Here is a 13,250-nt window from a genome sequence, read left to right on the forward strand (position 1 = left end):
ACCATCTCTACTGGGACAGAAAGAGAGGGGGACATTCTAAAACTCTTTATGGAAAAAATAAAAAAGTTTTTTTTTAAAAAGTAAAAAGGGGAGCTGATCAATGTAAGTTGCTTTGGATAAACGCATCAGCTAAATAGCATATATATATAATTATTATTATTATTATCATTATTTTTATTACATTATGATCAATAGCACCAATTATAAAACACAAGGATAGACCGTGGTAAAGAGACAAATATGGATATAAACAAATAGACGAACATATTTTCTAAGGATGGATGGTAGTGTACCAGTGTTCTCAGGTAGGGGGTCTCACCTTAACAGCCTCGGGCACGTCACTCACAGCTCCAGGGTCCAGACGCACCAGACGAGTCACCTCGGACACGATGGCCTCATTCTTAAACCTGAGGAAACAAATCAACAGAGAGTGCATGAGTGTGTGTGTGTGTGTGTGTGTGTGTGTGTGTGTGTGTGCGTGTGTGTGCGACTGTGTGTGCGACTGTGTGTGTGCGTGCGTGTGTGTGTGTGTGTGTGTGTTACTGTACCTAGCTGGTAGCTGCAGGGCTAGATAAGGTGCTATACTCCAGGCTAGGTTGACATTGTCCTTCCACTGTTTCTCAGTCAGGCTGATGTATTTGGACCTCCAGTTAGCGATGCTGGTCTCTACTGACTGCTCTGTGGATATAGCCAACTCCTGGGTGGACAGAGGGTTATACCACGTAGTCAACCGCTCTATCTCACTGGCCTAGACAGACAGAGACACGGAGAGGGAGAAAGACACCATTTAAAACAAGCAAGCACTTTACATTTACATTCAACTATTAGCAGACGCAAAATGACTTACAATTAGAGATTACAGGGACATTCTCCCTGGAGTAACTTAGGGCTAAATGCCTTACTCATGGGCACACTAGTGGTGGTATTCCCAGGTGGGATTTGAACTCATGACCTTCTGATCACCAGTCCAACCCACTATCCACTAAGGCCACCACTACCCAATTTATCCATGTCTTGTCACCCTTAGAGGTGTTGAAACACTATTGTGAAGGAGAAGAAAAAAGGTGCCCTGTTCTATAGTTAGTTACCAGCAGGGCCAGTAGTAGGGTCCTGCGCTTCATGTAGTACTTGTGCAGCTGAGACCCTCTGTTGCTCTTCTTAGAAAGTCCTGTAACGGTCAATAGAAAAATTGTCCAACACAATTATCCATTTATATATATATATATATATAGGCATATATATATATATATACCCTATTAAATGTTCTCTCTCTATATATATAGATATAGATCAAATATATAGTATAAGAGAGTATGTATCTTTTTAGCGTGGGGCATAAGAATCAAAGTTTGAGGTGGGTAGGTGTTTGGGTTGATGAATGTGTGATTACCTGATTTCTTGGATATTGTGGACATGCCAGAGGACAGTGGATATGTGTTGATCCATCCCTGAGCAGCCTGCTGCCTATGGCCCACTGCCGCATCTAGACTGCTACGGCTGTCTGCCACCATGACAGACAGGCTGTTCACCGACATGTCCTGAGGGTCTGCAGACCAGAAGAAAAAGAAAATCAATAATCCAATCAATTGTTCAATCTCTTAGCCATTCACTAGCATTTCAATCTCTTAGCCATTCACTAGCATTTCAATCTCTTAGCAATTCACTAGCATTTCAATCTCTTAGCCATTCACTAGCATTTCAATCTCTTAGCCATTCACTAGCATTTCAATCTCTTAGCCATTCACTAGCATTTCAAACGGCATTTCATCTGATTGCCATTAGACAAAACAAATGCCAAAACAAATTCAATGATTATGTAACATCAATCCACTTGGATCGTGTCTTATGACTGGGTCCTAGCTCTAGACACATTGTTCTTTGTTGGGTCAGTAGGAATAACATGTTGTAGTACAGGTCAGCTAAATGGTATATATTATAGTAACTGCTAACATGTTGTAATAACTGCTATAGAGATACCTTCTACCATACATCTTCAGTTTTAGGGTGTAATGTACTGTACCTGGTGGCACCAGCTGGTAGGCTGCCAGGTACTTCTTGTCAGAGAGCAGGCTGGCATAGAATTTAATCATTATACTGATGTCCTCTCTCAGCCTCTTCTCTGTCTGAGTGGGGAACTTAGGAGCAATACTGTGGAGAGATTAAAAGATGTTATGGTACTTCTGTGTTTCTCAAGCCTTGGAGTCTCACACTACTTCAGATCAGATCATATACATGTACATGAAACTACACTGAACAAAAATATAAAATACAAACACTTTTGTTTTTGCTCCAATTTTTCACAAGTTGAAATCAATGATCTAAGACTTTTTCTATGTACACAAAAGGCCCATTTCTCTCAAATTGTATTCACAAATGTGTTTAAATGTGTGTTAGTGGAGCAAAAACAAAAGTGTTTGTTCAGCGTATGAAGCGCTGCATTGATCTGCAGGGCCATCTAGTGGTGTCTAATTACACTGCAGTCCCCTTATGCATGTGTCTCTGTGTGTACCTGAAGTAGTCGAACGCTGTGGAGTAGATCTTCTCTCTGAGCACGTTTCGGATGGTAGCGTTGGTGACCACATCAGCATGCAGCAGAGTCAGACCCAGAGTCAGGAGCCTAGGGAGTAAAGAGTGAATATTTATTTCACCTTTATTTATTTATTTATAACAGGGGGTCACATTGAGACCAGAGTCTCTTTTACAATACAAATGCTGTTTTTCCAAGGTCAGTGGAAACATGCAGAACCTCAAGAATGAGTCACTACTGTGATCAGATGGCATAACTAGTTGTTCTATAATTTAGGTGATGTTACGAGATTGGATTTTTTTTTTTTTTAAATAAACAGAAGGCAATGCTGTTTTCTCCTCGTATAGAGGGATGGCCAACCTACGTTCTGATAGAGATGTGTGGTAAATGTGTCTCCCGTAATGAAGCGGAGGGCACTATGGTATACTACTACTACTAATAATAATAATAACTTTAATTTATATAACGCCTTTCAAAAAACCCAAGGACGCTTTACAAGGGAATGATCGGACAGACAAAACAGAAAACAAACAAAGCAAAACTGAAACAATGACTAGGGGCCAAAGGCCTTGGAGAACAGATGTGTTTTGAGGGCTAATTTGAAGGAGTCCAGGGTGGGGGCGTTGCGGATCACTATGGGGACAGAGAGTAGGTGCGGCCACGCTGAAGGCTCTGTCCCCAAAGGTCCCTAGGTTGGTGCGGGGGGTGGATAGCAGTCCCATGTCTGCGGACCACAGGTTCCGGGAAGGGGTATGCTGGGGGAGGAGGTCAGTTAGGTACTGGGGGGCGCAGGCGTGGAGGGATTTGTAGGTGAGGAGGAGGATTTTGTATGTGATGCGGGACTTGACCGGGAGCCAGTGGAGGTGAATGAGGGTGGGGGTGATGTGCTGCCAGGGCTTGGTGTAGATGAGGACCCTGGCAGCTGAGTTCTGCCACTACACACTAAATCCTGAGTTGGATTTAGTGTGTTACTATTGGATTCAGATCTGGTGACTGGGAATGCCACTGAAGAACACTGAACTCATTGTCATGTTCATGAAACCAGTTTGAGATTACTTTTGCTTTGTTAAGTGGTGAAGGCGAGCTTGAAGAGGTGGGTTTTGGCCTGTCTGATGGGGTTGGGGAGGGCATTCCAGAGGGACGGGGCTGTGGCTGAAAAGGCCCTATCACCCCAGGTCCGGAGTTTGGTCCTGGTGGTCTTGAGGGTGGTTTGGTCGTCAAACCTGAGGCAATGGGAGGGGGTGTGGAGGGGGACGAGGTCGGCAAGGTAGGAGGGGGCCAGATTGTTAATGGCTTTGAAAGTGGTAGGATTTTGAATTGGATCCTGTATTTGACCGGGACTCAGTGTGATCAGTGCTTGCATCCAAAGCTCTGTCTATGAAATTGAGAGTGGTTACATTTCTCTAGCCACATCTCTCAGTGGGGAGCCTGCTTTGTTGTTGCTTGAATTACAGAGTGCACCTTTAAAGCCAACTGTACCTGTATGGACATAATACAGAATCAAACAATAATCCAGTTTGAGCTGTCATATTGTACCTGTATCGGGGTCCTATAGCAGCCACGTGGCGGTTAAGGCTACTCTTAGCTCCACCCACACTGAGAGACAGCGACCTTTGGAGGACTGTGGTGAAGATCTCCACCTGGTCAGCACTGCAGTATTTGGCAATCTCAAACCTCTGCACCAGGAACTAGGGAGGGAGGTGGGGAGAGGACAAGGACAGGGACAACAGGGGTTAACCAGAGGGAGAATTAACCTAGTCATTGCTTTGATCCCTGCAACTCATCTCATCATGCTGAACCAAAGCATCCTTTCAGAGAGACTGTGATCATTTTCAAAGCCTATCTGGCAGATTCAGAGACGATAAGGCACACAATGACAGTCTCAAACAAGACCAGTAGCTTAGACCAAATGTGGCAGAGTTAGAGCCAGAAGGGTGGCCTGAGAGGTCCCAGTGGCACTGACCTCTATCCAGAGGAAATGAGGGGTGACGTCTGGTGGCAAGGGAGTAGGCTGACTCTCTTCTGAAGCAGCCAGAGGATCTGCTTCTACCTGGGCCTCTGAGAACAAGCCCATCTTCAACTCTACTGTCATCTGCCATGCTCCCGCCATCTCACGCATGAACTACAGACAGAGAGACAGAAGGTAGCAGGCATAAGTCACTCACACACCATGAACTACAGACAGAGAGATAGAGGGTAGCAGGCATAAGTCACTCAAACACCATTTTCAACTCTACGGTCATCAGCTATGCCAGGTCCATCCCAAGCATACACTATAGGGAGAGACAGAGGCGCACACACGCACGCACACGCACATGCACATGCACACGCACACGCACACGCACACTCTTACCGGGACCTCTACTCCATTTCGGGCAGCCAGGAACCACTCCCAACAGGCGATAGCTGTCTCCATACCATGTTCTGTAAACATCTTCAGAGGAGACCAGCACAGGTGGTGTAGGAGCTGAGGATCACAGTCTAAAAAAAGAGAGAGAGAGAGAGAGAGAGAAAAGTGAGTGTGAATAGGATAGTGAGTGTATTTAGATGAAGAGAGAGAATGACAGAGAATAAGAGAGGAAGAGAACAGATGCTAAGATTAAACCATTCTGGGAAATACCACCCAGATCATGAAAGAGTAGCAGATTGCAGACTTGCCTTTGGTGCTGATGAGCAGGGCAGCCATCTTGAACATGGTCTGAGTGAAGGCTTCTGGGTCTTTAGCATCCAGCGCATCACTCATTTGACGGACCATCAGTTTGTTCAGGTCCGCCTGGCTGTGGGTTGCCTCTGAAAACTGGATCATACCTGCCACCTGGGGACAGACACACACAGACACACACAGACACACACAGACACAGAAAATAATAATTTCAACATTTGGGCATCACCCACCATCCTCTTCCAAACTTCTTAACAAGAAATATCACAACTTGCTCCATAAAAAGGTATCAAACAGTCCATCACCTCTCCTGTGTAGCGGTTGCGTAGGTTGAGAGAGGCCATGAAGTTGGAGTAGTCCTTCTTCACACACGCTGGTCTCTCTGTCAGCTGGGTGGACTGTAGGGGTAAACCAGGGCAGGGCTTTGTTAGGGCTGCACCACAGATAGAAAGAGTTCAGTTAACTTAGCTTGAAACTCAGAACTTTAATGGCACCAACAGTTCCAAGACAATGATCTTGAAACAGTTAAGCGGCAACATGGCGCTTGGTAAAACTCTGGATTTCAAACTGAGTTGACCTAAGCCGTGAGGGGAAGAGTAGCGAGTGGTGAGTATAACAGTGCTATGATGACGTCTGGAGATGGTGTCATCCAGGTCATGCTTTGTTCAGACCAACCTGAGGGAAAGCAGCCTGGGGGGGGCACAGGAGGAGACCAGCACACACACCAGCAGGGACAACCAGTTACCCAGGTAGGCAGGCAACCAGAAAACCAGTAGGTCCATTAACCAGGCAAACAACCAGGTAGGCAGGCAGGCAGGCAGACATCGATGCAGGTTATAAAAGCAACGGGAGTGAGATGGAGTACAAGACATAGCAAATGAAGCAAATGAATGAGCAAACACAGGAGAAAGCGAGTGCACACAATACACACACCTGCAACACACAGAAAAATACACACACCTGCAACACACACACACCAAACTCAAAAAGACACACGCACACACACAAACACACACATAATAACACCATGCATACAGTATGAAGCACGTATACAAAAACTCCATGCACATGAAATAAGCACATAAGCACAAACAAATACAACACACCTCTTCTTATTTTAATGCAACTACATGATAAGGCAACTATAGGGCAATGTTTCAGCAAAAAGCTGTTAAAGTTGGATGAATGTTAGTAAAGCACAGAATCTTGACCCCGCCGCAACCAAACCACAGATCAGCTGTAGTCCTCCATCGGTCAATAGTAGACTGCTGTATAATCTGGTTGTCTAGCTGTCAGTCTAGTCAAATTGACATCTAAAATGTTTTCACTTTGATTCTAAATGACTGAATTTGATTTAGGTGCTGTCATTTCCTTGGTTGTCTACAACAGCCCTTACCTTAATCTGCTATTGGATAGTCTCTGCGATCTGACTTCCACAGGACAATGTCATGACAAACAGGTCAGAGACAGGTGTATTGTGTGTGTGTGTGTGTGTGTGTGTGTGTGTGTGTGTGTGTGTGTGTGTGTGTGTGTGTGTGTTACTCACCCCCAGTGTGGTACTCTGTCTGTTATATCCAGCAAAGTGTAGAATGCTCTCTGTTGCCATAGCGAGGCCTGTATGCTGGGACAGGCCTGACACCCAGTTCTGATGCTTATTCAGGTACTCCTAAAGAAGGAAGACATACAGTAGAGACTGGAGCTGTTTACTGCCACCCACAATGTGCTCGAAGGAGCATGGTGTCGTATTAAGGGTGCTTCTTTTGAGCAAGATGTGGTTGACCTACTGACCTGTAGGTGGGACTTGGTGACTGAGGAAGCCCACTTCATGGCCTCTTTCAGGATCTCGCCACAGCGAGCAGCAAAGTCCTTAACTATGCTCTGAGAGAGTGAGAGTGCGAGAGAGAGAGAGAGAGAGAGAGAGAGAGAGAGAGAGAGAGAGAGAGAGAGAGAGAGAGAGAGAGAGAGAGAGAGAGGTGTGGGTAGGTAACACTGTCCAACAAATGCTGTGTCAAAATAGTCAACTATATTCTCTCCCTTGTGGCAGTGAGTGTAACAGCAGTGCAGCCTCACCTCTCTGGCCTCGTACGTGTCTGGGACAGTGATCCCGTGGGGGGTGTCTGGGATGTCGTAGTACGGTGGGTCTTTATGGATATCCTGACCAAGGAGAAAAATATATATTTTAATGTAATGCCCAACCTCTTCTCAACGTCCAACCCCTACTATGAGACTCCTAGATCTGGGTCATTCTGATCACTATGGTAATTGCTCCCCACTTGAAGAATAGTTTATTGAATTTTTTGTTCGTTTTTTTAAAATGTGTTTTTAGGGCATTTCTGCTTTATTGGGATAAAGACAGTAGAGATTGACAGGAAGGATGGGTGAGAGAGAGAGATGGCTGAGGATGGGTGAGTGAGAGGGATGACATGCAGGATAGGTCGATGGCTGGAATCGAACCAGGGACCCTGCGATTACGTGGCATGCGCCTGAGCTACGCCACCCTGGCGCCCCCAATAGTTGATTTCTTATTGCTTCCACCTATCTCTCTCCAGGTGGTTGTCTGAGTGTGATAGTCAGCTGTCTCCATCCTGGTACTCACAGCACTGAGAGACAGAGACAGGGTCTGCAGGATGTCCAACATGGTCTTCAACACACGGCCACTCCACAGCAGGTGTGGAAAGCTAAGAGAGTGAGGTGGGGGAGAGAGAGCAAGAGAGAAGGGAGAGTGTTATGACACATTTTACACAATTATCAAGCAACGTTTCCATTTGCTAGTTAACAATGGTAAACTGTGAAATGTGAGCGTTTGGGGGTACACTTACGTTTCAGCCAATCTAGAAAGGTATTTGTCCGCCACTCTGCGGATCCTCTTGTGGGTGTGGTTAAAATTCACCAATAGGAACTGGGCGTGTCGTTCCAGTTCCTCTTCGTGCTCTTTGGTCTTGGGCTGAGAGGGGGGAGGGGGTTCAGCATGACTACGAGAGATATAAAGCTTAGAAAACTTTTTGTCTTTTTTTTTTTTCATTTAAAGGGCCCTCATATTGGTGCCAAACTACATTTCAACTGCATTGCAAACAAGAATGCTGGTCATTGAACATTTGGTGCCAACAGTTCCCTAAACTCAATACACCTATGGCCCAGCGCTGAGTAACAGCCCCTACCTTCTCAGCCATCATTTGGAGGAAGACATCAAACACCTTGTCGCCAACGCAGATCACACACTGCATCATTCCTGAGGAGGAGACACTCAGTCAGATAGATATAAACATCAAAAAGAGATAGAGATAGGTAAGTAAAGGGCTGTGTGAAGAGCAGACCCATCTCACCAGACTTGTCCTTCTGGATGGCTTTGTCCTCTAAGTAACGGAACATGACCTGGAACCGGTCTGCATCGTTAGAACGCAGCATCCTGAGAGGGAAAGCGATACATTAGGATGGGTTGATTAATGTTGGCTGGTTTTGGCACACTAACATGGCCGGTTGGAGGGTATCCAAGGAAATGATATATATATATATAGGTGTCTTTCTAACATCTTGCATACATTCCTATAGACCTAGAGCATATAGTATTTATAGAAGTGATAGGAGCTAACCTCATGTACTCCAGCCTGTACACTGAGAGCAAGTATGTAGACATGGCAAAGTCCAGCTTGTTGATAAGGGCGGAGCCTTCAGGGGAGGGGTCTAACAGGTTGATGATGGTGGAGCGTAGGTCACTCAACTCCGCCTGGAAGGACAGACAGGAAGGAGTCAAGGAAGTTCAGTTAGAAAACAACCCTTAACTAGCCCCTACCCAGGTGTGAGCGTTGGGTTGGGTTGGGTTGGGGTGTGAGTGTGAGTGTGTGTGTGTGTGTGTGTGTGTGTGTGTGTGTGTGTGTGTGTGTGTACCTGCGTGACTGTGTCGTTTTTCAGGGCAGAGTTGTACTGCAGCTCTGAGCGTAGCGGTTCTCCACTGGGGAAGGTGAGGAGGGGAGACTTGGTGGCGATCTCACACACTCCCTCATACCACTCCTCTGGCCACAGTCCTGAGACAGATAAGGGACAGGGAAGGGACAGGGAAGGGACAGGGAAGGGACAGGGAAGGGACAGGGAAGGGACAGGGAAGGGACAGGGAAGGGACAGGGAAGGGACAGGGAAGGGGCAGGGAAGGGGCAGGGAAGGGACAGGGAAGGGGCAGGGAAGGGTCCGGAGTGGGACAGGGAAAGGACAGGGAAGGGACAGGGAAGGGACAGGGAAGGGACAGGGAAGGGACAGGGAAGGGACAGGGAAGGGTCCGGAGTGGGACAGGGAAAGGACAGGGAAGGGACAGGGTAGGGACAGAAAGTTCTATGAAAGTTTTCTGTAGAGGCCGATTGGACTGATACTGATACCTAACACTTCACAGTGTATACTTCTACATGACTCTCTTTGTTTGTCCTATTCTCCTCCTACTTACCTGATCCTTCTACAGCAAAGCCCATCACTACAGAGTAGAGCCAGAAGTCCCTGAACAGCTTCTGGAGGCGTGGCTTAGCCTCTTTGATTGGCAGCAATCGTCTGGTCAGCTGTGGAAAGGTATAGAGTAGACGGGAGGGAAAGGTGGAAAGGGAAGAAAGAAAGAATATTACTGATGAGAGTATCTTTGTACATGATATAGTATTAATAAGTTAAGACCAATTTCTCAAAAGACTGGTTCCTCAGTGACTAAGATCTAGCACAATTATTGTGTTTGAAAATCCCCTTTTAATTATCAATGTCAATCTTTTGAGGAGTAAAGTTGTAAACATCTGATATTTGTTTCACTTTGAAGAGAGTGATATATTGAGTTGGGAAGAGTTAAAGATTTCAGATAGCCACACTACTTTGTGCCTGTTGTTTGATCTGTCCTATTTGTTCAGGGGAAGCCCACATCAAAGTTCAGTTTGGGCTTTCAGCCCTTTGTCCAGTGTTGCAAACAGAACGAACACACCAGTAGCCACCACCACAGAGAAAGCACAGGTAAGCCGTTTTACAGACCATGATTGTCATTTGGGGCATAAAATCCATTTTAAAAAGGCCACACTCATCTTGTTAAGTGATGTTAAAAAATGGGAGTCTTATTAAAAAGGAGAGGGATAAAAGCGTAAATTCCAGACAAAATCATAAGCTAAAATGTTAGAAATCAAAAGTAGGCTTAATATTGACAATGGTTATATTGTGCTAGCTTTACAAATTCTTGCGTAAATCTCCTCTTAAAATTAGCCCAATGTTTTGTGAAATATTGTCTCTATTTATAGAGAGAAGGGACACAGCTATCATGTCATATACTGAAAGTTTCCTCAAACCCTTCAAAGCCATATTGTGCTGTTCTGTCTCTGTCTGTCAGGATGTGGGTCATCACAGTCATCACTGTGTCATGTCTCTTGGTCAGCCCGTCTCTGGCCGGGGTCAAAGACCTGGGCTCTCACTTTATGGAACCAGAACCAAGAGGCCTGGACCCAGGAGCAGCTCTGGACATGGAGGCCATCCCCCTGGACTTCCACAGAGAGAACACAATCACTAATGATCTTCCACTGGAGGGATTTGAGGATGAAGACTACATTGACTTTGATAAGATACTGGCTGGGGATGACTACAGGTAGGTAAAGAAGTTAAGGATATGAAGGGTATGAATTGGTTTTATTAACTTGTCACCTCTTCACCATGACAACATGTGATGAGCTGTCTGACCAAAACAAACCAATCCATTACCATTACAGTGAGGGGGACGAAATAGACGAGATTGCCACTCCTGCTCCGGACATTGACATCTTTGCCGAGCCATCGGATCCCAAGACTCGCCGCGCCAGACTCCTACGCCTGTTCCACGGCCGCTCCCGTCTTCAACGAATCAACTCTGTCAATGCCCGCTTCGGTTTCAACCTCTACAGGAGCATTCGTAACGACGTCAACCAGACAGACAACATCCTACTAGCTCCTGCTGGAATCTCCATTGCCATGGGAATGATGTCGTTGGGGGCAGGGCCTGAAACCCAGGCACAGCTCTACAGAGCGCTGGGATTCTCAGATTTTGTCAACGCCAGCCATCACTATGACAACGCCACTGTGCACAAGCTCTTCAGGAAGCTCACGCACCGGCTGTTCAGGAGGAACTTTGGCTACACTCTGCGTTCTGTAAATGACCTCTACCTGAAGAAGGAGGTGGCTGTGGAAGATGGTTTCCGTAGGGACACAAAGGCATATTACTTTGCGGAACCACAGTCGGTGGACTTTAGCGATCCTGCATTTTTGGACAAGGCCAACCGACGCATCCTGAAGCTGACCAAAGGGCTGATCAAAGAACCGCTGAAGAGTGTAGACCCCAACATGGTGTTGATGCTCCTCAACTACCTCTACTTTAAAGGTAAGTTCAACAGTGAAGCAGTTAGCCTTAACTATACTTGAAAAGTTAACAAGGGCAAGGTACGGTATTAAGCACCCAGACTCAGAAGACATATTAAACTGGCTCTTATAAATGCTTTCTGATTTGTTACATAGACATCAAGTTGGACATAGAGATCTTTAACTGCAAGAAAGTTGTTTGCTCAGTCAAACTAGAGTTGAGAAACAATTTATTGACGAAAGCTCGGCAAACCAAATCTAAATTCCCACAAACAGGTGCGTGGGAGCAGAAATTCCCAAAAGAGATGACTCACTACCGGAACTTCCGCGTAAACGAGAAAACAAACGTACGGGTGGCAATGATGCAGAACAAGGGGAACTTCATGGCAGCTGCAGACCATGAACTACAGTGTGATATCCTACAGGTGGATGCATTATGTTCTATATCCACATACCGGTAGTCAATATTCCCCTGCAATTGTAATGTGCTCTCAGCATTGGAAAAGCACCAGAGTAAATAAATCCAATCCTATTACAGCTCCCGTACGCAGGGAACATCAGCATGATCATCGCCTTGCCACGGAAGATCTCTGGCATGAGGAACCTGGAGCAGGAGATCTCTCCCACCGTGGTCAAAAAGTGGCTCAACAACATGACCAACAGGTGAGAACACTCTTGACCACAGTTGACTAACAGGTAGAACGACCACACATAGTAAGCTTGGAGCAAGACAGTATCCCCACTTAACATGTGAGCAGACTGTGATAGCAAAAGAACATTACCAACAGGTGAGGGAGTAGGAGGTGATCTTAAAGCTATCAGAGATATGGGTCTAAAAGAGCCCACTTTGTTTGTGTGTTGTTTGTTTCCCCCAGGACACGTGAGGTGGTCTTTCCCAGGTTCAAACTGGAGCAGAGTTATGACCTGATTGAGAATCTGAAGGAGATGGGCCTGACCGACCTGTTTGATGACAAGGGGGACTTCACTGGGATGACCTCAGAGAATATCACCATTAACTGGGTATGTCTCTCCAGAAAAACACCAAACACCATATTCAACCACTAGATCATCATTAGAACCTCACTGTGCTATAACTTCTAAAACACAGTCAAAACTAAATTACTTCCAGTCAATCATCAAGTAATTTAGGCAATGTCCCCATCAAACCTTGATCTCCTCTTTCCTTGATGACGATACCAACTAACTTACTGAGTAAAAGCTTGACTAATGATGTTGATACTACAGTAAGTGCTCTCTCCGTCCTCAGTTGAAACACCAGGGCACAATCACGGTGAATGAAGAGGGGACGGAAGCTGCAGCTCTGACCCAGGTGGGCTTCATGCCCCTCTCCTCCCAGATCCGCTTTGTGGTCGACCATCCCTTCCTCTTCTTCATCTATGAGCACCGCACAGATTGCCTGGTCTTCATGGGACGGGTGGTGGACCCCTCACAGAGCTAGACCTGCCACTAATATTGTGTCCCAAATCAACCCCTAGGCCCTATTCCTTCACTGTGTGTAGATCTGAAGAGACTGAATATGGTGATGGTTACAGGGTTTAATCTAGTTCATAAAATATTGCTAAACAATGTTGTCATTTGTATTCTAACAGGGATATTTGTACATCATGAAATATATATACATTCTAAATAAAAGCACTGACAGAGCCATCCTGTTCATCAAACTAATCCTGCTGATCCTACAATGAACCAATTAGCCATGAAGGC

The 13,250-nt window shown here is 45.8% G+C and overlaps 2 protein-coding genes across 6 annotated transcripts in view; one reads left to right on the forward strand and one right to left on the reverse strand.

The window, feature by feature from the left end:
- Positions 1–13,250, reverse strand: part of pi4kab (phosphatidylinositol 4-kinase, catalytic, alpha b) — a 29,938-nt gene that overhangs the window by 7,984 nt on the left and 8,704 nt on the right. For 3 of the 5 annotated variants that reach the window (XM_080531278.1, XM_080531276.1, XM_080531277.1), the window contains exons 19-39: positions 9,622–9,730; positions 9,075–9,211; positions 8,780–8,913; positions 8,513–8,595; positions 8,348–8,418; positions 8,009–8,133; positions 7,786–7,867; positions 7,260–7,343; positions 6,978–7,067; positions 6,736–6,855; positions 5,495–5,587; positions 5,186–5,342; positions 4,881–5,008; positions 4,491–4,649; positions 4,064–4,215; positions 2,510–2,617; positions 2,021–2,148; positions 1,391–1,546; positions 1,089–1,168; positions 549–748; positions 320–407 (exon numbers count right to left, since the gene is read on the reverse strand). In XM_080531278.1, coding sequence (XP_080387404.1) covers positions 320–407; positions 549–748; positions 1,089–1,168; positions 1,391–1,546; positions 2,021–2,148; positions 2,510–2,617; positions 4,064–4,215; positions 4,491–4,649; positions 4,881–5,008; positions 5,186–5,342; positions 5,495–5,587; positions 6,736–6,855; positions 6,978–7,067; positions 7,260–7,343; positions 7,786–7,867; positions 8,009–8,133; positions 8,348–8,418; positions 8,513–8,595; positions 8,780–8,913; positions 9,075–9,211; positions 9,622–9,730 — 2,484 coding nt within the window. Of the gene's footprint in view, positions 1–319; positions 408–548; positions 749–1,088; positions 1,169–1,390; positions 1,547–2,020; positions 2,149–2,509; positions 2,618–4,063; positions 4,216–4,490; positions 4,650–4,880; positions 5,009–5,185; positions 5,343–5,494; positions 5,588–5,864; positions 5,880–6,735; positions 6,856–6,977; positions 7,068–7,259; positions 7,344–7,785; positions 7,868–8,008; positions 8,134–8,347; positions 8,419–8,512; positions 8,596–8,779; positions 8,914–9,074; positions 9,212–9,621; positions 9,731–13,250 lie in introns of all 5 variants that reach the window. The other 2 variants (XM_080531279.1, XM_080531280.1) reach the window with 1 other exon arrangement.
- On the forward strand, positions 10,019–13,211 carry serpind1 (serpin peptidase inhibitor, clade D (heparin cofactor), member 1). Its single transcript, XM_080531281.1, has 7 exons — positions 10,019–10,163; positions 10,531–10,782; positions 10,904–11,547; positions 11,802–11,950; positions 12,064–12,188; positions 12,401–12,545; positions 12,793–13,211. Exons 2-7 carry the CDS (start codon positions 10,532–10,534, stop codon positions 12,982–12,984), a joined length of 1,506 nt encoding a protein of 501 aa, XP_080387407.1. The 5' UTR covers positions 10,019–10,163; position 10,531; the 3' UTR covers positions 12,985–13,211.

This window comes from Nansenia antarctica (assembly GCF_963989245.1).
Source record: "Nansenia antarctica genome assembly, chromosome: 5".
Taxonomy (NCBI): Eukaryota; Metazoa; Chordata; class Actinopteri; order Argentiniformes; family Microstomatidae; genus Nansenia; species Nansenia antarctica.

Coding starts and splice junctions, on each gene's coding strand:
- serpind1 (XM_080531281.1), top strand. CDS start 10,532: ATGTGGGTCATCACAGTCATCACTGTGTCATGTCTCTTGGTCAGCCCG. Junction 10,783..10,903: donor CTGGCTGGGGATGACTACAG/GTAGGTAAAGAA, acceptor TTACCATTACAG/TGAGGGGGACGAAATAGACG. Junction 12,189..12,400: donor CTCAACAACATGACCAACAG/GTGAGAACACTC, acceptor TGTTTCCCCCAG/GACACGTGAGGTGGTCTTTC.